Source organism: Bacillus rossius, chromosome 3 (genome assembly GCF_032445375.1).
Source record: "Bacillus rossius redtenbacheri isolate Brsri chromosome 3, Brsri_v3, whole genome shotgun sequence".
In the NCBI taxonomy this organism is placed as follows: Eukaryota; Metazoa; Arthropoda; class Insecta; order Phasmatodea; family Bacillidae; genus Bacillus; species Bacillus rossius.
Window position 1 is genome coordinate 20,749,806 of NC_086332.1, and position 21,818 is coordinate 20,771,623.

The 21,818-nt window shown below is 33.6% G+C and overlaps 1 protein-coding gene across 1 annotated transcript; it reads left to right on the top strand.

Annotated features, from left to right (window-relative positions):
- The first annotated feature begins 8,178 nt into the window (after window positions 1-8,178).
- Window positions 8,179-21,064, top strand: LOC134530323 (UDP-glycosyltransferase UGT5-like). Its single transcript, XM_063365052.1, has 6 exons — window positions 8,179-8,297; window positions 10,422-10,695; window positions 15,787-16,385; window positions 17,045-17,267; window positions 18,756-18,975; window positions 20,756-21,064. Exons 2-6 carry the CDS (start codon window positions 10,434-10,436, stop codon window positions 21,045-21,047), a joined length of 1,596 nt encoding a protein of 531 aa, XP_063221122.1. The 5' UTR covers window positions 8,179-8,297; window positions 10,422-10,433; the 3' UTR covers window positions 21,048-21,064.
- The last annotated feature ends 754 nt before the right edge of the window (window positions 21,065-21,818 follow it).

Consider the following 21,818-nt stretch of genomic DNA (forward strand, 5'->3'; position numbering starts at 1 on the left):
ATTTGAATGTGATATAGTGGCAGGCAGGCATGCATCTACATCAGTACATGGGGAAAAAGGGACAAGCTAATGCACAAAGGTTCCATTATTAAATACAATGACAATGTCATCTTGTAATGAATAAATTAAATTGAGGCTCCCCAAGCTATCTGGATGTGATCTCCTTATGCTCAGCACAGAAAGTATGCTAATATTTACTTAATCCATAACAACCAAACCCCACTTGCATAGGAGACATGATTACTGAGAATTTTAAAATATAATTTTCACAACCCAATGTGTTATGGCCACTTCAAGTTTGTTTTTGAGTATCATAAATGAGCACTTGTCCATCGATGTCTTTATCTGTATTTGAACAATGTCTTGAGAATTTGGGTATGGTTTTCTATTGCATTCCAGATGTTGACATTCTCAAAAATCACGACACTGTTATTGTGTACGGTATCAGTGGTCTAGATAATCATGTGGTATTACATCAACTTAAAATACTTGATACACACAAGAAAAAAAATCGCATTCAACCTCAAACAAATGTTATAGAAATAAAAAAATAATATACCTATATACAATACACTAACATATTATAATAGAAAATTCCTACTTGTATGTTGCACAGGAAACCGGTATTAACATAATGAACAGCCATGAGACTTGACCTGTGCTCGTATTGTGATGTACTTTTCTCCTTATTTAATGCTATAGTAAGTATATATGGCTGGTGCTTGTTTTTTGGATATTTGCAAGAAAAAAATGTGCGCTTGAAAACCCTCAAAAGACATGTAACAATTTTATGTTATAATTAATGTCTTTTTCTTCTTAAACACACATATACTAATTTACAGAGGGTCTAAATATGAAACAATGCAGTCTTAATACAATTTCATCATATAGCTTTATAATCGACATATTGTTTTCCATTTCACACAAGCTCAACATAAATGAGACTGGACTATAATCGGCTGTCCTCACTAAACAAAAAATTTGTCTGACCAGCCTAAATGAAGTGAGATGGTGGTGTAGTAGTGGAATATAAATGGGAATGAAACAAATGTGCAATGAGAAATACTCTTTAACATTGCAATGTCACTTTCCCTAATTGAAAGACTTATTGTATCAGACAAGAGCTCAAATTGATCCAGCTTCCCTAACATTGAGTGGCCAGTGACTTGCTGAAGATAAATAGTGGCAGTCCATAAAAAATCTGGTTTCCTTAATTTTTTCTATAGATAGCATGTTAATCTACCTAAAGTTCGTGGATTAAGCTAGGTTTTATATTTGTATTTTAATACTACCAAATTGACTAAATAGCCTAAGGATAAAACAACAAATACAATATGGCAATAGTATAGGAGGGTCTCTAAAATCCAAATTTTCAAAGTAAATACACAAAATAATATTAACACAACAGTACTTCCACACAAACTATATTCAAATGAGATCACAAATTTATTGTAAACAAATAATATAAATAATTTTATAATATGCAGTACAAAATTTTAAAATCTGAATGGCGAGTTATACTTTGTACAAAATAGAAGGTAGCTAGTTTGGCCTAACTCGTCAACAATGAAGTCATTAGAGATAGAGAAACTTATTCAAACAGACAATGGGGTTTTGGATTGTAACTTCTATGATCTATGTTATGAAACCAGCCAAGAATGCACCTGAAGTAAGTTAAGAACCATGTATAACCATAATCAGAAAGCCACACCAGGTCAAACCAGGTTCTTTCCATTTGAATACTTAACAATAGAGGCAAAGATGCAAAGGGGTATTTTCAATAACAAATAACAACGTAGTCTGAGAAGTAGACTTTAATAAAAAAAACTATATATATATATAAATAAATAATATATACAATACATGAAACTTTTAACTGACTCTCTATGCAGATGTTCTTGGAGATTTTTGCTGGAAAAAAAAAGAAGAAAAAACAATTATTTTTAACTTGTTTCAGGTCAATTATGACATGTATGTGAGATTTTTAAACATGTAGACACTAAGTTGTTACATTATTTATTTTTAAATTACCATGCAAACAGAAAAAAAAAAGTTTCTGATGTCAATGATAAATTTCAAAACTGAAAGCATCTTAAAATTGACAAATTGGTATTGCAACCTATGCATTTTTTTTTTTTCAAACTTATTAAGCAGGAATACTTCTTCACTGGGAATTTCTTAACATGCTATTTACATTCCTAATAATCAATTTAATGGTGTCTGGTTAATGCAAAGAGGCCCATGACATTGTATAATAACACATTTTAAGCAAAGTTTTAAAAGAAAACTTAAATTTAAATCCTAATGATTTCCTAATAAGTGTCTGTGTGAACAGTGCCTGTGATGTTACATCATTACAATTCAGCCCATGTTTTTGTGCAATAATACTCTAAAATTTCTAGTAATTTTTTGAGCAGATTCTCAATATTATCCTTTGTAGTGCACATTTAATGTTTATTTTCATTATTTAAATTGCTACCACTACATAACTATACACATGTAATCTAATAAATCATCATTTAATGTGTTTCCTTTATTGTCATATAATGGATGGAATTAGGTTTTGTCAAATTCTCCAAATCAAACATAATTTGTTACTACTATAATTTAGCATAAGAAAAACTAATTTAAATAGAAATACCAATGATGCTTATGCTTAGTACAACACAACTCGAAGACTTGTACCTTCTCTGCGGGAAAGGATAAAATTTATTTCAATTATTTTGCGCTGTAATCCCAGCCCACCAATAACATGCAGGCCAGATTGCAGAAATAACTTTGTTAAAACGAAATGGCAATTAATGAAACCGCTGTCTAATTATATGTGTAGGCCTAGTGCATTCACTTACAATAAATTACATTTATGACAAGCCAGATATAATAGAAGGCTTTATTAAATTTCCATTAATAGTAATACGTACGCCTACAACATACAATAAGTACTACTACATAGTGCAGAAAATAATAAAAATAATTACTTAACCAGCAGAATTGTAAATTATTTAAAATGAAACACTTCAATATTTATATTAAAATAAACACAACATAATTAATTTATGTGTTGTGCACAGTAAATAAACATTAATTACCCTTAACTACATATTATAGGTTATGAAATATATTTACTTAAGTATATTATAAAAGCCCGAAGGTGATAACTGAATAAAATAAATTGGTTTAATCAAATGCTATTAAAACCAAAATATTTAGGAACCTATAAGCCTATATTTGTGTGATTTTTAACTAAAGATAATAAATAACCCATACATTAGCATTCGTGTTCTACAGTCAACGACCATATATAGCTACAGTAAGTAGAAAACTTGTTAGATGCTTTCGCAATTTTATTAAATCGCGAATATCCTGTTAATGCATCACATAAATTAAAAAATCAGACTGAAAACAGCGCACATATAAATATGGCACGGGAATGTTAAGCATACCGACAAAAAAAGACATTCCTTAACCTACAGCTTTACACATTTCGAAGACGCATAAAAGAATGTTTCTATACCGGTACTTGCTTAAGTGCGAAAGTAAAAACAAAAAAAAAAGTAAACTAACATGAAATAAATAATGTTAAAACTTACAATTTATTCACCACATATAAAAATCCAAGTACCAAAATACTGCGCCAAAACAAGAAATAATACACAAAGACAAAGATTTCTAAACTTCAGTGCCAACAAGCATGATGGGAAGTTTCAATATAATGTCTCAGATACATTTCAGAATCAACCACAATGTAATATTGCCAAACGAATCTTGCTGAAATGTATCTGAAACTTCATTTATAGACATGAGTACTATGTTTCCAATGAAATGTTTATGAAATATTCCAGAAACATGACAGATGAAATGTAATCTATTCGAAACATAGTAATGTTACTGCAATATCACAGACATGTTACTGAAACATTGTGTGCTGTATGGGCAATGTCCATTCACTCTTTTGTATTAAAGACAACTATAATCCGCTTGCAAAGCAGGGCCTTATCGAGGAACACACTCGCCTCGTACTCTTGCATATGACGTTGTAAACAGTCACCCGTTTACAGGTTGATTTCATTATCTCATGTTTATTGTTAATTTTATTATTATATTTAAATATGTATTTGTATTATAAGTTGTACCAGCAATCACACTAATAGGGATAGCTAAGGCCAGCCAGTATGTTTAGTCTTTGGAAATTGCAGCAGTTTAATAATTTATTGTCTTCATTTTATTATTCTTTGGCCGCCTATTCCTTTTTCTGCAAGCTTTACATGAGTTAAACACAGGTTTAATTACCGTACATTAGATTTTACTACAACTGCTGAGTATTTCTTCCTGCTAGTTGCGAGCTCGCTGGTTGCTACAAAAATCCTGGGAAGTTGAGGTGGAAAAGGAAGGAATGGGGAGGATTCTAAGACGCCATGTTCGAGAGAAGACGTTTCCCTTGCGATGTGTTGCCAGAAACTTGGTGCCCGCAAAGGCAACAAGAAGATCGTGTCAGCTACGATAGTTAGATACTACGGTGCTAACATAGTATTCAGATAGGAGAATTCTGAGTTCATCTACCTCAGAATACAGGGTATACGCCTTAACACGACATACGAGGCGTTTCGCGAGTGCTTCCAGCATCGCGACTCCTACAACTGATTCCTGTCATCTCGCGGTGAGAACTTTCCTTGTACCACGTTTTTCAGTACCATTTTGGTGTCGCCGATCCAGCCAACGAGTCGTAGCCTACGGCAGTCGTAGTGGATTAGAACTCTATTGCAGCGTCCCTTTCTACAAGTTCCTGCGACCATCCACCGATCTACCCAGAAGTCCTGAATGGCCGAAGAACCTGCCCTACCACAAATTGAGCTAGTACCGGTAGTTGCAAACCTTGAGAATTCAGTAATGACGGTGTAGTATCGAAACTGGACCCGAATCCATTCATGTCTGGCTATCAGTATTTCATAGGTTATTTATAAGCTGGTACAACGTTAGGATAATCTTAACCTAATCTTGCTAGTCAACTTATTCAGATCAATAATTTTCAGTTCAAGTGTTGTACATATCTATGTGTTGAATTTTAATATCAATTACATTAATAATTTGATATTGTTTTAATTATTAAATGTTATTAGTTTTGGTACTAATCATACACGAGTACAGCTAACCACCATACTTTGACAGCCAGTTAACATACATTTCCCTAACACACACTACTCCGTAATAACCTCTGTAATTACTCAAATATAAGTAACTGTGATGTGTTAGCTGTGTCAGACGCAGTTGTAATAGTCATAGACAGGCACACGTACGCATCAAAGAAAAATTGGCTACCACAACTGTGGGGCCGTGTTACAACGTCCAGTCCAGAGCCCCAAGGTGAGACTTCCCACCGTCCTCCTTGCTTCTGCAGAGTAGCACTCTCCCAAACTACTTCATCACTCAACTCGGACTTTGATGGCGGTGACGGGAAGCAGGAAGCACCTGAGTAAGTCCCAGCGACCACTCGGACACTTAGCTGAAAATATGGTTCCTCCCCCCCCCCCCCCCCATAATCAGGCAATGTTGCTTGGTCACGGAAGTGTTATAAGTTTAGAACTTAGTTTCACGTGGGGCTATTTGAATCACACTGAATTATTACTTTGCTTTTGTTACATCACTATTGTTTTAAGGTATGTTAAAAATCAAATTAATTTTAAAAAAATAATACAACGTCTATCAACATTTTTTTAAACATTTAAAAATAAAAATCATATAATTTTAACAAAATAAACATAAAACAAAATGATTTGATTTCTTGTATATGGTGATTTGATTTATTGCAATATTGTTTTTAGTTAATGTTAATTACAGTTTTTCAAATTTTGGAAATCAAATCTTCAATAATTACTACTAATGTAGGTATACAGATGAAATAAATTTTGATATTTTATGGAGCTAGTTTTATATTATTTCTTCTTTGTTTTAAGTATGGAGGTATTATAAGATGAAATTCGTATTTTCAATGGTTTAAAGAAAAAATGAATAAAGCAAAAATTGGAGTTCTTAATGGCCTTTTGCGCACATCAGTGCAGCATCGCACCTCGATGTTCCCTACACTATTCTGCAGAGAAGTAGCAGTGAAGCTATTCTTCAAAGAGATTTGATTAATGATCCTGTCCATGCACAATTACCTAAGAAAAGAAAGGCCATTGGTCATCCCACAATATTTTCACCAGTGCGAGAAAAAAACAGTGATATAGAGTATCGTCGTAACGTCTGCCATTTGGGACAAAATTAAACGATATATAATTCATCTTTCCACGTGACATCACACTTCCTAAGCAAACTGAAAATAAAAAATTATAAACCTTTCCTTGCCTAAATGGCTATATATGGCCAAAAATAAAGTTTGCACTTTTCTGGATGGTCCTGAGAAATTTGTAAACAATCAGTTTAAAAAAATTTTACAATTGTTTTTTTCTTTTAAGTACTACTTGGGGCTAGAATGTTTTAATGATAAACTTAAAACACTTCATATAATTACTAGCAAAACAATATTAAAGACAATGAATATCGCTGCTCTTTACCTTTCGCACGACGTGGAAGTGACTGTTGACTATAGCATTAAAGTAATTTTCTGACAAAAGGAAGAATACCAAGGAAAATGTAGTGTATGTGCATCAATTACAAGTGAGAACATAAATGTACTGCTCAAATAAGGAATATACTATAAACTATTTGACATATTTATAATGCAAATCAGTACTTGTAATGAGTAAGTTTACTTGTAAGAAAGTAGGATTTTGATAATGAATAATGGTTGTAAAATGTCAAATTTTTGATCAAACATAGCGAATTACTTTATTTCGCTTAGAGTTTACCCTGGGACTCTGACTTAAATGGTATATGTGTGGTGATAACTAATTAAATTTCTTAAAATATGAATTTTTTTTAGAAAAAATTACTTTATATACTGAACAGAGAATGGACCAATTAAATAAACAATCACATCAAAATAATATATAAACTGTTAATATTTTAAAAAAAATTTATTTCTAAAAAATTTACGATTCTTTATGATTTTTAATATGATGGCCCAGATGGCCGATAATCTGGCGGCCGGAAAGGTGTCGTACGATCTGATGATTTGATTAAGTGAGCTCCAGATAACAAGTGGATCAAAATGACTATCGACATTAGAATACATTAGCATACTAAACGAGAATCCTATATGACGGCCGAATCAGATGCCATAACTTCACAAGGGTGAGATAAGTTATACATATCTTTGTGTATTTATGTCGGTATGCTTATGGACATGGTGGAGGTATGAAATATGTGTCGCCATTTTTTTAAACAAAATCATATACCAAGGATCGAACCCTGTACTTAAGTCTGAGACATAAGTGCTATATTATTATTTAATATATTTATTAAATTTTTAAAATTAAAAATTGTTTTTGCATTCGACAGGATTGAACCTAGGTCTTTAAATTCTATGATGTCAACAATTTTTGTCAGAAAAAAAATAAATTTATAATAATATAATTATAAATATTTTATTAAACTTCCCCTCTGTGAGTTTGAACCAATTTTTTCTAACTCGACTATGTATGTACTTTCTTACAAGAAACGACTTCAGATGGGGACCTTTGTGGACAATACACTCAAATTGTGAAAAATTGGTCTCTCTATGGTAAGTGACCCTCCAGTTTTTTTTAAGAAAACAAAGATAAATTTTCCTCAAAATAAAAATTGTTTAACATAGGGAAATTTAAGGTTGAAAGGGAAATTTTGCAGGCCAACGTCAAATAGCGATATCATCCAAAATGGTAACCAAGTTGTCAAAAATTTCAAGTGGCGGCCGGTTTCACAGGGTCCACCTCTGGAACCTTGCATCAGGACCGACATAATTATAATACTCTTCCTCTACCGCCAGGCCACGAAACGGCTATGTAAAAGCGTAATTTTCCTAATGCATGTATTATATAAGTTTTAATATTTCATGCAGTTATAGCATAGGTATAGAACTAGCATTGTCCATTCACCAAGAGAAATGAGAACCGTCCTAATCATGTCCTCAAGCATCTAAAACTACATCGTCATCAACGTCATCGTCTTCGTCGAAGGCAACTTACGCAAGTCACGGGTGCGAGCCGAAGAGAGTGATAACGAATGAGGTGGCAGGAATAAAAGAGTGCGTCGTTATTCTCGCTGGCAGATGACCTCGATCGCCGGTGGACGTAGGACCACTCCTCGCGCAACTTACAACCGTGAATACTCGCGCAGCAGTTCGGCGTTTCCTGTCGTTTTACGGGACTTTCAGGAAAAAGGTACGTTGTCACGATAAAATGGTACAATACCTGACAAAGGTCAATATGATAATTAAGTCACATTAATTCTGTAATGTAATGCGTACAAAAATACGGCGTTCCTGCACAATTGAGGCTTCTGTAAAATAAAGACATAATAAGTAAGGTGAAAGTTTAGATTGACTAATGTGTATAACATTTATTTATGTATTAAATACTTATTATTAATTTAGTTGACATTTCACTTCAATTATTGTTTGTCTTATATCCCCGAAAGCCGTATATAATGTTTTTATAAGAAATTTTGCGTGGTTTAATGGTTTGAAAGAAAACATAAATAATTTTTAATCGAAGAGATTAACTTCACCAACAAGTTATTTAGTCACATTATCATTCTCAGCATGCATCACTGCCAAAGTGTTTTGTGATTCCTGGTGTTACAACAATTCATCTGACATCGCCTAGTGGCGGATAAATATGAGCTGACGCTTTGGGCGCCTTCACCCCACCGCCCAACCATGACACGGGCGGCCCAGCATCAAGTGCCTTTATCGGCTAAAAAAGGGTTTGGGGGTGCGCCCACACCGCCCATGGTCTACAATGTACATTCCAATACGTTCACACGCTTACCCAGAACGACTTCATTGTTATACATAAAAACGAAAAATTTTGCTCAAATTGACTTGATGATTTGTTACTACACCCATAGCTCAAGATGTCTTTTGGCGTCTTCCGACCTCCCTGAGTTTTTTTCTGTATCCGCCACTGGCATCACCAAAAATAACTTAGCTACTTTCTCTACCTATTACGGAAGTTTTTTTTATATCCCCTCCCCCCCCCCCCCCAAGGTTGATAGCGTTTTGGGTGGAGCTGTATGTTTGTGTAACGTTGAACGATAAGTGCTATCTGATCTAAGACCACGTGATCTCAATTATATTTACAGTACTTCTTCTTCTTTTGCGCTGCGCGCTTATTTTGAAGCCTAAACAAAGCCACTGATTATAATACTCTTTTGTTTCATTGTGGTATAGCTATTTTAATTGTTTCAGATTAAACATCAGAGGCATCAATAATTTATTTAGTTAGAACTATCCTGCAAAAGAAAAAACTTAATTGTTACTTAAATAAAAATTTCAGTCTAAAAACATTGAATAATTTACCTATAACTACACCATAAACAAAGAAAGGTAATTTGAGGTGGTACTAGAATTTGCGGGACCCTGGGTCATATTTTGGAGAAGGGCTATATCGGTGGGCCTTGGGATATTTAATAACCACCAGGAAAAAAAAATTGAAAAAGTTTTTATGAGAAACCGGAACTTTAATTTCGATGAATGTATTGTAGATTTATTTTGAAAAATATCGATATTTTCCTGACGAACTGTACTCAGGCTAGTTTTATGAAAACGAACGATGAAATTGTGTCATCACTCGAGTCAGTGAAATATTTTAAGTTTTCTTAACATGAAATCGAAAACATCTTAATTTACATTCCAATAAATTGTATTTATTCATTTTACCATTAATGTCCATATTTTTTATTAGAAAACATTACAAAGAAGAAAAATTATGGAACCTTGCAGGACCACACAGCAAGAAAGATAAAGATCCGCAACTCAATGCAAAACTAACACTCTTAAGTTTTTTAGTAATAAGCGAACCTAAAAATCGTTAAATTTTCCTAAGTAAATGTTGGAAACCATGATTTTATGTATTTTGTGGTAGTTCGATGCTGGGAATATATCTTTTAGATTAATTATTCTGTAATAAGCAAAAACCAAAACACAATGTTGAAATACTTTTATCTTGTTTCAAAAAAATAAATACTTTATAGTGTTGAAAAATATAAATACAATTCTATTTTTTTTAAAAAAAGGTGCTTATTATTTTGCGACAGACATAGTTAAAAAAAATTCCAAAGTATAATATTTATACTCAATAAGCCACTCCATTAATTCAGCATTTCATAAATTCTGAACTAAAAAATGATTACAAAATTATTTTTTTTTTATTTATTACATTTAAGAAAATTCTATTTTCTTTGTATTTATTTTTTTTTTATGTTGGCAATTTATCAACAGCAATTTTACTAATGCAACTGCCCCGAGGACATCTGCATCTTGACTCGCGCTAGTCGTTGCGCAGCTGCGGACCCTGATGGCGCCGCGCGTGACGGCCGTGCTGCCGCTGCTGCTGCTGGTGGTGCTGGCTGGCGGCCTCGCCGGAGTCGCGTCCACCGCCAGGATCCTGGGCGTGTTCCCCTTCCCCGGCCGCAGCCACGTGGTCATTTACTCTTCGCTGCTGCGCGGGCTGGCCGCCAGGGGCCACAACGTGACTGTCTTCAGCGCCTACTCGCTGGACCAGCCCGTCGCCAACTACACCGCCGTCAAGCTCGCCTTGGACCTGAGCGCGCAGGCCGGTGAGCAGGCCGCAGGGAGTGTAATGAAAACAGATTTATAAATAACAGCAATTTTCCTACATAAGGTTACAAAGATATCATTTTGGAAATATTATTCTAATCCTTCGTGAGCATCATTAGTGTATATCCTTCATATTACAGCCCTCATCAAGGCCGGATACACGATAATGGTCAGGGGATCGCCCGATTAAATTATCAAATACAATTTTAGTACATTTAGGATTGAAATATTAGGTACATTTTATTTGTATTTCACAAACGTCCTATTACATATAGCAATGCAGTAACATAATACTCAAATATGATAAGGATTCATGAGAAAATATAAGGGGTCTACTAGAAATACTCTCCAGGATTCGAATACGAGAATCGGATTCGAAAAAATTTGGTTCTCATTTTTAATACACACATTCAAACACACACACACACACAAACATTTATATTTTTATATTATATATCGTTGCTCAGGATTGGGTGTTTTATCCTGGAACCTCTGTATTGCGAACCAACCGCACAGTCACTACTGGTCACCGGCAGTCATCTTCCCGCCAAGATGACTGACAATCTCCAGATGTAGCCTGCTCGCTAATCGTCCAGTCAGGCAGTCATTAATTTCGTTTGATTCAACATAGCGCAGCGATGAAATTTCTCGATAACGAAGCAAGCTATTCACACTCCTTCCTATAAACTATTTTTGAAACAACATAGATAACTTATTGGCCCAAAAAATAGTGTAAGCAGACTTATAGCAGGGTTCTTCTCCACTCTTGTATCTAAATTGTACACAATCACAGCTTTAACAAAAAAAAGTTTATATTTATTTATACATTATACTAACTTTTACCAGCGGCTTCGCTCACGTTTATGTCCTTAATTAAGTATCAAAGATCACTACAAAGAAAGTAATATTATAAAGTAACTAGCTGCATTACCCGATGTTGCCCGGGCAAAACACAGGGAGTAGGGGAACGTTTTCGAAATCAGATGTAGTTAGTAATTGTCTTCTTAATTTGAATTACAAGTGTGCAAAATATTTTGTATCACTTTCAGATCCCGACAGACATTTTTCTGCCAGTGTATAGTTATTTACCTGTATACATGTATACATTGGTGGTCTGTATGTAATATAGACTCTATAAAACACTATAGAAAAGTTGAACAATAAAAGATTACTAATTTTGAAAAGATTCCGTTATCTAGCTAATGCTCGGTATTACTTGCAATGCCTCATTAAGTTTTGTTTTGTAATATTTTTAAAATAGTTACACATATACAAATCATCTATCCATCTCTCTAAATATATATTTATCTCTATCTACATCAATAAATATATAAATATGTATCTCACTATCTCTATTTATCACTCTATAATTACATATATACACATATACCAACCACTATCTCAATCTCTTCTATATATAAATCTCTATATAGCTCTATACATCTATATATCTCTTTATCTAACCCATTTCATTCTCTATACCTCGCTCTATCTCAACTTATCTCTCTGTCTCTCTCTATCTCACTACATATATATATTACTATATCTCTGTCTCTCTTTTATATTTAAATAAATCGGGTTATGCGTGCGCACTTATACAACAAAACAGATGAAGTGCAGCTATATAATATGAAATAAACACATACTTTGAAACGATTCGTGCTCCGACTATTGCAAAATAGATATACTCTTTCAGAAATCTTCACGGGCATGCGCATAACAACCCACCAAGATTTCATCGTAATCGGATGAATGGTATAGGAACGCATATGGCACAAACAAACGAAAATTAAAGACATTACAAACGCATCAAACGATGGTGCGTTTAAAATTCAAGGCAACTCTATCTATTGACGAAGTTAAGAACAAAACTGTTATTAGCGCCTTTATTTAGCTAGCCACTGCGAGCTCCACTAAGCGGGATGGTCTCACCAAGGATAAAAATATGAATTTGCCAGACATTACTATGTGTATGATCGTGTGGCAGACATAGAGAAATGACACTCACACACTATTTGTATGTCTATGGCCTATGATTTTTTCTGGTATAAAATGAAATTATCCCTTTTTCATTCCTTTATAGATGGAATTTCATATTAATATGTGGTCTATGTGTTAATCCAGGTTATGAGCTCGCTGTAGGCCAAATTACATCCTGATCCGTTCAGCCGTTTTGGCGTGATTGAGTAACAAACTTCCAGCCATATAAACTTTCACACTTATAATATTACTATCCAAACTTTCTCATTTTTAATATAAGTTGCATTGGTTTTCTTTATTGCGTGACTGGGATCATCAGTATTTAAAAATTCTTACACACAATTTTGCTTAAAATACTGAAAAAATTTTATTAAAATATGTTTCACTATTACAAAATATAATTTTAAATACTGAAATTTTAAAAAGTTCAAAGTATTAACGTATAAAAAATTAATTTTTCTTTAAAAAAAGGTTAAATCAGAGTATTATTCTAGCATACTCCGGTGCAAATATGAGTAGATTTTGGGTACTGGACACACGCGAACAGGCTACATATAGTTGGCCATGGGAAAAGCATGGCTTTTTCCAAATGCACCCCTGCTACCTGAAATTTTTGCCCTTGCACTTTGTTGATGGTAACAGAAAAACTAAGCCTTACGGGAAATTGAACTCTTTTGAATTGGAACGGTATATGAGTGGGGATAATTTAACCGACACCGGTTAAAATAGTGGCACCAAGTATATTCTGCCTCAATTGTGTGATCCGAAGCCTCGTTCCATTACATAGTCGAGGAGCATCTAGATTTCGCCTAAGAATAACTTGTACATTTAGTTTAATTTGCAGTTTATGTGAGGGTACACCCGAAAGTTCAAGTTAATTTTAAAACTCTTGCAGGATATGAAGTGCTTTGTTCTGTATCCATGATTGTATCTAATGAAAAATACACTATTTCCCCTTACATATTTTTTTTAAATTTAATTGTTAATTTTATTAACAATATAATAAATTTTTGGCGCCAATATTGACTCCCCGTATAAAGAGGCGTCTCAGATTCTCTCAAAAATCTTGATTGTCAGCTTGATCCTCTAACGTTTCTTGTCTCTGAGAAGTTGTTTCACCAGCTCTTAAAGCAGATTGCTGCCTCACTTATTCTTGTCTTCTTAATTCTGAATGAACGGAAGATTTTTAGTTAGAGCAATTTTTGCCACCTAGGCATGAGATGAATCCTTAGACAGGTTGGATTTCAATTTGCGAGTTATTTCGAAAAAGAAAATAGAGTAAATAATTAAAATAGAGTGAGAAGAAAATAAACAGCCACCAAACATCAAAAATTACAAAAAAAAATTAAATATAGATTGACGGTGACAAAAATTAATATTAATGTGGAAGCAGATGCTGTAATAAATTGAATAGGTAAATGACCGCCAATTTAGTTTGGTGAATTATTTAATTTACTTATTGAAACGCCAGATAGCGTTAAATTTCATTCAAATTACTCAAACTCTCAGTCGTACGATCATACATAACCAATATTAATATTTTTCCCTTCGAAACAAATTTTTTTATTAAAAGTGTCCTATGTTCTTTAATATACCATTGAAAATATGCGCATAAAATGTCATGATGATCGTTTGAGTAGTTTCCGCGTGAAAGCATAGCCAAAAGACAAACAAACTCACATTCGCATTTATAAAATTAGTAAGGATTTATGCTTAAAATCTGTTCACGATAACGTTACATCCAAAAAAATTTTTACTTTTGTTAATATCATCTTGTTTAAAAATTTTTAAATTAGTTAATTACTAGCAGTTAGATTAAACTTATTGATCTAAAGACTGCAAAAATGGTCAGGAATTTGAAATAATGTTTGACGTTCAAAAACAGAGAGGAAACAGAAGTTATTTGTTACTAGCTTTTAACCACGGCTTCGCTCGCGTTAGGTCCTTAAGTATCAAAGATCATTGCAAAGAAAATAAAATAATGTGGTAATTGTTTTTTTATTGCGTGATTGTAATCATCAGTATTTAAAAATTCTAACGTCCAAAATTGCTTAAACAACTGAAAACTAGCTTTATTGAAATATGTTTCACTATTACAAAAAAAAATAATCCTAGCAAATTTTAAAAAGTTCAAAGTATCAACGTAGAATTAAAAATTAATTAATTTATATTTTGCTCCAATTATGTGATCCGAAGCCTCGTTCCATTACATAGTCGAGGAGCATCTAGATTTCGTATAAGCGTAACTTGTAGGCCTACATTTAGTTTCATTTGAAGTTTATGTGAGGGTACACCCGAAAGTTTAAGTGAATTTAAAAACTCTGAAGGATATGATTTGCTTTGTTATGTATTCATGATTTTATCTATTGACAAATACTCAATTTCCCCTTGCACCTCTTTTAAAATATAAGTGTAGATTTTATTAACGATTTAAATTTTTTGGCGCCAATATTGCTCTTGCGTACAACCACCGATCACTATTCAAATTTTGCTGCAAGTCCGGGAAAACTTGAGTAATTAGATCCACATCATTTTCACTAAATTACAAAATTCTCTTGAAAGTAAAATATAACCTTCAGCTTCAATGTCCAAACAACAATCACCGAAGAAAATAGACACCTAACCTCAAAAATTTAAAAAGTTTAAGTAATGCTTGGCGGTGACAGAAAAATAAAATTGAATAGTAAATTTACCACTGGTATTATATTATTAAATTAGCGAAATATTTAATTTACTTATTGAAACACCAGATGGCGTTAAATGTCATTCAAATTACTCAAACTCTCAGTCAGACGATCATACATTCAAATATCAACTTTTTTGGTCTTTGGAAAAAATATATATTTTTTCAATAAAAAGTATCCTATGTTACTTCCAATACATCCAAGAAAATGTGCACATAGTTTCATGATGATCGGTTAAGTAGTTTCCGCGTAAAAGCGTAACAAACAATCTTAGATTCACATTTATAATATTAGTAGGGATTGCAATGCACAAATGTATCGAATGAACAAGGAATTAATGTTTCTTCTGTATTTTATTGTATTGCTCACTCTGTTTGTATTTTTATTTTGGATTAACTGTTTTTTTTCTTCTTCTTTTCTCTACAGACATACGGAAAAACAAAGGCCTGTTCTCGTTTGGCGAACAGAATCCCTTCTTCACCATAGTTATATCCCACGTCTTAGCACCGACTTTCACAGAGCAAACATTCCAGCAGTCAAGCATTCAAGACCTGATCGCTACCGCGAACGAGAAGTTCGACCTGGTTATCATCGAAGATTTGTACGCCGACGCATTCGCTGGATTCGCTCACAAGTTTGACGCTCCGCTGATTTACATGAGCCCCATTACGGGCTACCCGTGGACGAATGACCTCATCGGCAACCCTTCCCCTGACTCGTATGTCCCGAGCATCTTCTCCCAATACTCTGATCACATGACTTTCCGAGAAAGACTGTTCAACACCGTTATAAACACCTTCGGCAGGCTGTTTCGTCAGCTCTACTACATACCTCGGCAGAATAGCATGATGAGACAGTATTTCAAAGGCGTTCCTAATCTACCACACATATCTGAGATAATTACCCAAAGAACGGCTTTGGTTTTCACGTATGCTATGCCAGGGGTCAGCTATCCACAACCACTACTGCCCAACTTGATCCAGATAGGAGGGATGCATCTGAAACCGGTGAAACCACTGCCAAAAGTAAGTTTCATTAGATGGATTCCGAATATTGATAAAACGAATATTCGCATAGGAATTATCGTTCGCGAATATTCGCATATTCCTCGACATCCGCATTAACATTGCAATATCCATGCGAATATTATGCTAATATGGATATAAGAAAAAATCTTAATTATTAGCATTTTTATTAGAAAAGGATTTTTATTGCTGTTAAAAAACTTAACGTTTTTTTTCACTAAGGTAAACTTTCAGTTAAATCTATTATAGACCTTTACTTTAACATTTAGTAATAGGTAATAAAGCTTTAAAATTAGTTTTATAAATAATAAATCTTCACTAGAAAACAAAAAAATATGTATTTTGTTAAATATTAACATAATATTCTCTTAAAATTTTATCAGTCTTCATTTACGTAACTGAATACTAGCACAGCTAAGAGATAACGTGAGAGCGACAGTTCAGTAACTTCACGTAGATCGCCTCGCTGTACATAACAACTTGTTAACAAGCCCTTAGTTGTGTTAGGTACTTGCCCCGTTTGCTTTTTTTTTTTTCATGTGGTTGAATACGAAAGGCGAAAATCAGCCCTGAATTTTAAATACAATAAAATAAATGATGGGTGAGTAAGAATATTGGTAGCATTAAAAGTACTCAAAGTCATGTGTTTATAATTTCAGGACTTAAAGAAATATTTGGACGACGCCAGTGAAGGTGTGATTTACTTCAGCATGGGTTCAAATCTTCGCAGTGCTGATTTCTCAGAAGAGCAGCGAGATGCTTTCTTCAAAACGTTCTCAAAATTGAAACAAAAGATTTTGTGGAAATTTGAAGAAGACCAACTAACGGGACAACCAAAAAATCTCAAAATAAGCAAGTGGTTTCCACAAAACGATATTCTAGGTAACGTTCTGTTTCTTGCCTTCAAATTTATTTTTTTGTCTCATCTTCGTCACAACTCAAAAGTAAAGAAAAACGCTATATATACTGAGGTACGGGCTAAACATTCAAAGACGTGGTGACTAAACATTTTTTAAAGTGTACACAAAAGTATATTATACTTAAAATAATAGTGCATTATTGTTTGAAACCTTAAATTCACTAATGATATTTCTATGATCACATTTCAATTATTTTTTATCGTTGGTTAGATGTTTAAGAGTAGTTTATTGAGAAAAGTTAATTTATAAAAATAGACACATGAAATGGTAATTTAACCTTTATTATGTCGCTCTTAAACTTTAATTATATGGAATGGTATGTTTTTTATCTATGGAATGAATGAGATTAATGATAGGTGGTAGACAGGATTTATTCTTGTCTAGACTCAGGGGAGGTAGGACGGTGACAAAGTCAACTCAAAGACAATAGGTGGATGAATGAAAAAAAAATGACCTTTGTGAAGCATGAATTAATAATAAATATTACTTATTGCTAACCATTAATTTTTTAATAGTTACATTAATTATTAAATGTGATGAATTATTGTTATACACCATGTTCCTTTGGAATGCAATGCCGCAATAGAAAAGAATATTATATTAAATTTCAAATTAGTACTCTGCGAGCCTTGTTCACTATTAAATTAAAATTTGTCATATAATTTTTGACAGAGCATTTCACTCGCTTTGTTCTTGAGCGTCGAGTCTGTATATAAAAAGTTCGAAGCCTCGTATACATGTATTTTTTTGTAGATTCCGTTGTCTTAAACCTCTCTTACACCCCACCTCCCTGGACCGATTTCCCGTTCGTTTTTTATTGTATATTATATTTATATCCCACATAATGCGGAGATTTATAATAGAGGATTTTCTTGGCTTCTGGGTGTAGGCCTTGTCAGGTGATTGTCTTGCGACGTCTCGGCAGTCATGGCAGCTGCTATCATCAAGACTTAGTCTACCTGAAGCCAACAAAATTCAGACAATGGCTCTGAAAGTCTGCGAACTTTATTATAATAAAATTAATATTATTTTTAAAAACAATATTAAACACACCCTATGTGGTGCTCAAACTAGTGTCAAGTTAGATTAAATTTATTTGCATATATAAAAATACATCTTTTTTTTTTTGTTAATTTTCATAACCAACGAGACAACCATCAGTAATTTAAAAAGTTTTTTTGACCGAAATTTGTTCACTTAGACAGTTTAAATGATTCGTAAATAGTTTATATGACGAATTTAGATATTTCAAATTCCACACCTGTGTATTACACGAAACCTAGATTTAAAACCCTAAATTTAAAAAACATGATTCAAAGTTGAAATGCGTTGTGAAATTTTGATAGAGACTGATGTAAATTGTATGAAGCGTTCCTGCATTATGATGGGAGATATTAACCCACGGATATTAATTGTGTCAACTATACCAAATAACAATTATATGTTTTAGCCCACCCAAATGTGATACTTTTCATCACTCACGGTGGAATATTAAGCACCCAGGAAGCTTTATATCACGGCGTGCCAGTTATTGGAATACCTATATATGGAGACCAAGCACAGAATATGAAAACTCTTGAGAATCTTGATTGTGGCTTACAGCTGAAATATTCTGACATAAACGACGCATCGTTTGAAAGTGTAGTGAAGGAGGCGATAACCAATCCCAAGTAAGTAACTTTAGTTTTCCTTCTTAAACTACACTACAAGTAACATATTTGTCAAAATTCGTGGTTAATACATAAGTGGGTATTTTAACGCAGATAAATTTTTTTTTGTACTTTTACAAAAGTATATTTTGGAAACCATTTGCAAAGAAATAATTTGTAATACAATACGAAATATAATGTAACTTTATACAACACGGTTATGGTTATGGTCATGGTTATTAACGGTCATGGTTATTTTTAAATAAAAAAAATACCTTTATATATATAGATTATTTCGTAAGAAATATGGCGCATAATTATATATTTTAGTTAATATTTCATGCAATCATAATTTTAAGCAATGGAAAAGATAATCTAAAATTTAATATTTTGACTTTATTTTGATTTATTATACTTATTAATATTCGCAGTTCACATTTAAAAGTTATTCAGGGAAACGTTTACAAATAACTTTAACTATTGGAGGTACTGGGACAACACAAAGCAAAAATTCCCGGGTTATAATACGAACCCAGTATTAAAACGAAAACCTTTACAGTAGTGATAGCCTACATCTGTTTCATGTAAATATACAAATTCACAAATATCTGTAATTGTCAATGAATCTTTCTGTTCCATTTATAAAAAGAAAATTGATAGTGCTTGCAATATATATACGGAGCTCAACCTGTGAAGTTGTAGAGGGCGGTACGTGCTGTGTTATGAAATGATAAGAGAGAGAGAGAGAGCACAGAAAGAAATGTAGCAACAGGACACAATCCTTGCACACCTGATATTCCACCTGCTTTCGCAAACCAGCCCCTTTCGCAGATACGTTGTTTAAATTATTATTATAGCATACACCATTTTATTATTATTATTAATGAGCGAGAAAAAAACGATAGAAAAGGATGTCTGTTGCCATACTACTTGTAATGGAAGCAGAATTAATTCCATGTCCTTTGACTGTAACATTTTATAAGTCAAACACCAGCTAGTTGGCAACAATGTCATAGAGAAAACCTGAAGAGCAGACAAAGAAAGATACATACACAACATACAGAAAACAAACCAAAATCAGGTGATGTAAAATGTTAAATTAACATAGTTAATGTGTCAAATTTTAAATTAACATAGTTAATGTCAAATGTTAAATTAATATATTTAGTTCCATACTTATTTTCCTCTGTCTGTCGCTGTGATCTGCAAAGTTGTTGTTCTCATTTAGTGTTATTGTTATAACTGTCTTGTCGTTGTCTGCCCACTGTTTTCGTCTGTGCTGTGATATTGTTCTAATTTCTTCCACAGAATTCTCTGCGATGTCTATGGATTTAACATTTGAAATCATATGATTTTTGGCTGGTTTTCTGCACGTTTGTGTATTCATCTTTCTTTGTCTGTTCTGCGGGGTTTCTCTGTGACGCACGGTGCAAACTAGCGACGGCACATGTCAAAAATATTGATTTAAATAAATCTTCCCCAACGCAAGAATCATTCAAAGGTTCTCACATCCGACACACTTCCTGTTGGAAAACGGTTATCGAAACAATCTTCGTGCTTCACTTGCACCGCACATGTGATGCATAGTGGCCTTCTCTTGGTTCGCGTACGGATCCATTTCGTCGGGGATCCACAACACTAATGACGACTGCGGACCCTCTAGCGCTTCACTGGTTTGAGTTCCGAGTACATTTTGTAGGTGACTTGTGCTTGTCTATCACCACATGAAGTATGAACCACGAGTTTCAAAACACTCTGCGTACAGCGAACGCGTGTATAAATTTAAGTATTTGTTTAACAGGTACCTAAAACGAGCAAAAGAGGTGTCGAGAATATTTCGTGACCAGCCTCAGAGTCCTCTGGAAAAAGGGGTCTTCTGGACGGAGTATGTTCTGAGGCACAAGGGAGCCGCGCACTTGCGTTCCGCGGCCACGGACCTCAGTTGGTACCAGTACTTGCTGCTAGATGTCGTCGCGGTGTTAGTGCTCGTCCCAGCCGCGCTGGTGTACTGTGTTCTGATGCTGTGCAGGAGACTGTGTTGTGCGACGAAGAAAATTGTAATCAAAGATGTAAAGAAAAAGAAAAAGCAATAATACGCTTTACGCCAAAATGTATAACGATCATTTATCATCACATTATTATAGACCATAAAATATCAGTTTGTGTATTATTGTTAAGAAAGCTGCATCTTAAATATTGTCAGTAAATCAAGCTTTGTGCGAGTTTGTTTGTATAAGACGTAAACTCGAAAACTACTCAAACGATTGAAAAAACTCTTTCACTCATTTAAAACTACATCATTCCAGGTGGACATAAGCTTTTGTAAACTACATTTTCATAAGATACATTAATACTTATTCTTAACTTAAACCACAATATAACGGCCACTCTGACTGCTTTCTGCAAGTTTACATAATTATATAACGTGTTTAAAACGTTTAAACTATTATAATAATGCAAACGACATGATAGTTGAAATTTCAAACACAGACACAGGCTACTGCATATTTATATCGCTGTTGTGGCCCATATTGGCCTTTATAAATGAATTGTATTTGTATTCCCTAGTGAATAGTTTTTTTTTAATTGAAAAAAAACCTATTAGAATATCTGCAAATTACTTTATCTACTTGTGTGAAGCTGGTCACCGGTCACAATTTATTATTATATTAAATTTTTTTGTTTAGGAAAGTGTGTACTAACTTGGATAATTTATTCTAAACCCGAAAAAAAATGCATAATTAACACCCAAAGTCAATCTCGATCTTGAAAGACTGCAAAGTCTTTTGAAGATCGCTAAAGTTTCCCTTCAATTTTAACTGTCTTTGGATTTTATTGTTTCGTAAAGTATTTTGATCCGAACA

Bases quoted from the DNA above. Each gene is read 5' to 3' on its own strand.
- LOC134530323 (XM_063365052.1), top strand. From the start codon at position 10,434: ATGGCGCCGCGCGTGACGGCCGTGCTGCCGCTGCTGCTGCTGGTGGTG. The intron at 10,696-15,786 runs GTGAGCAGGCCG...TTTTCTCTACAG, and splicing joins GGACCTGAGCGCGCAGGCCG to ACATACGGAAAAACAAAGGC. The intron at 16,386-17,044 runs GTAAGTTTCATT...TTATAATTTCAG, and splicing joins CGGTGAAACCACTGCCAAAA to GACTTAAAGAAATATTTGGA.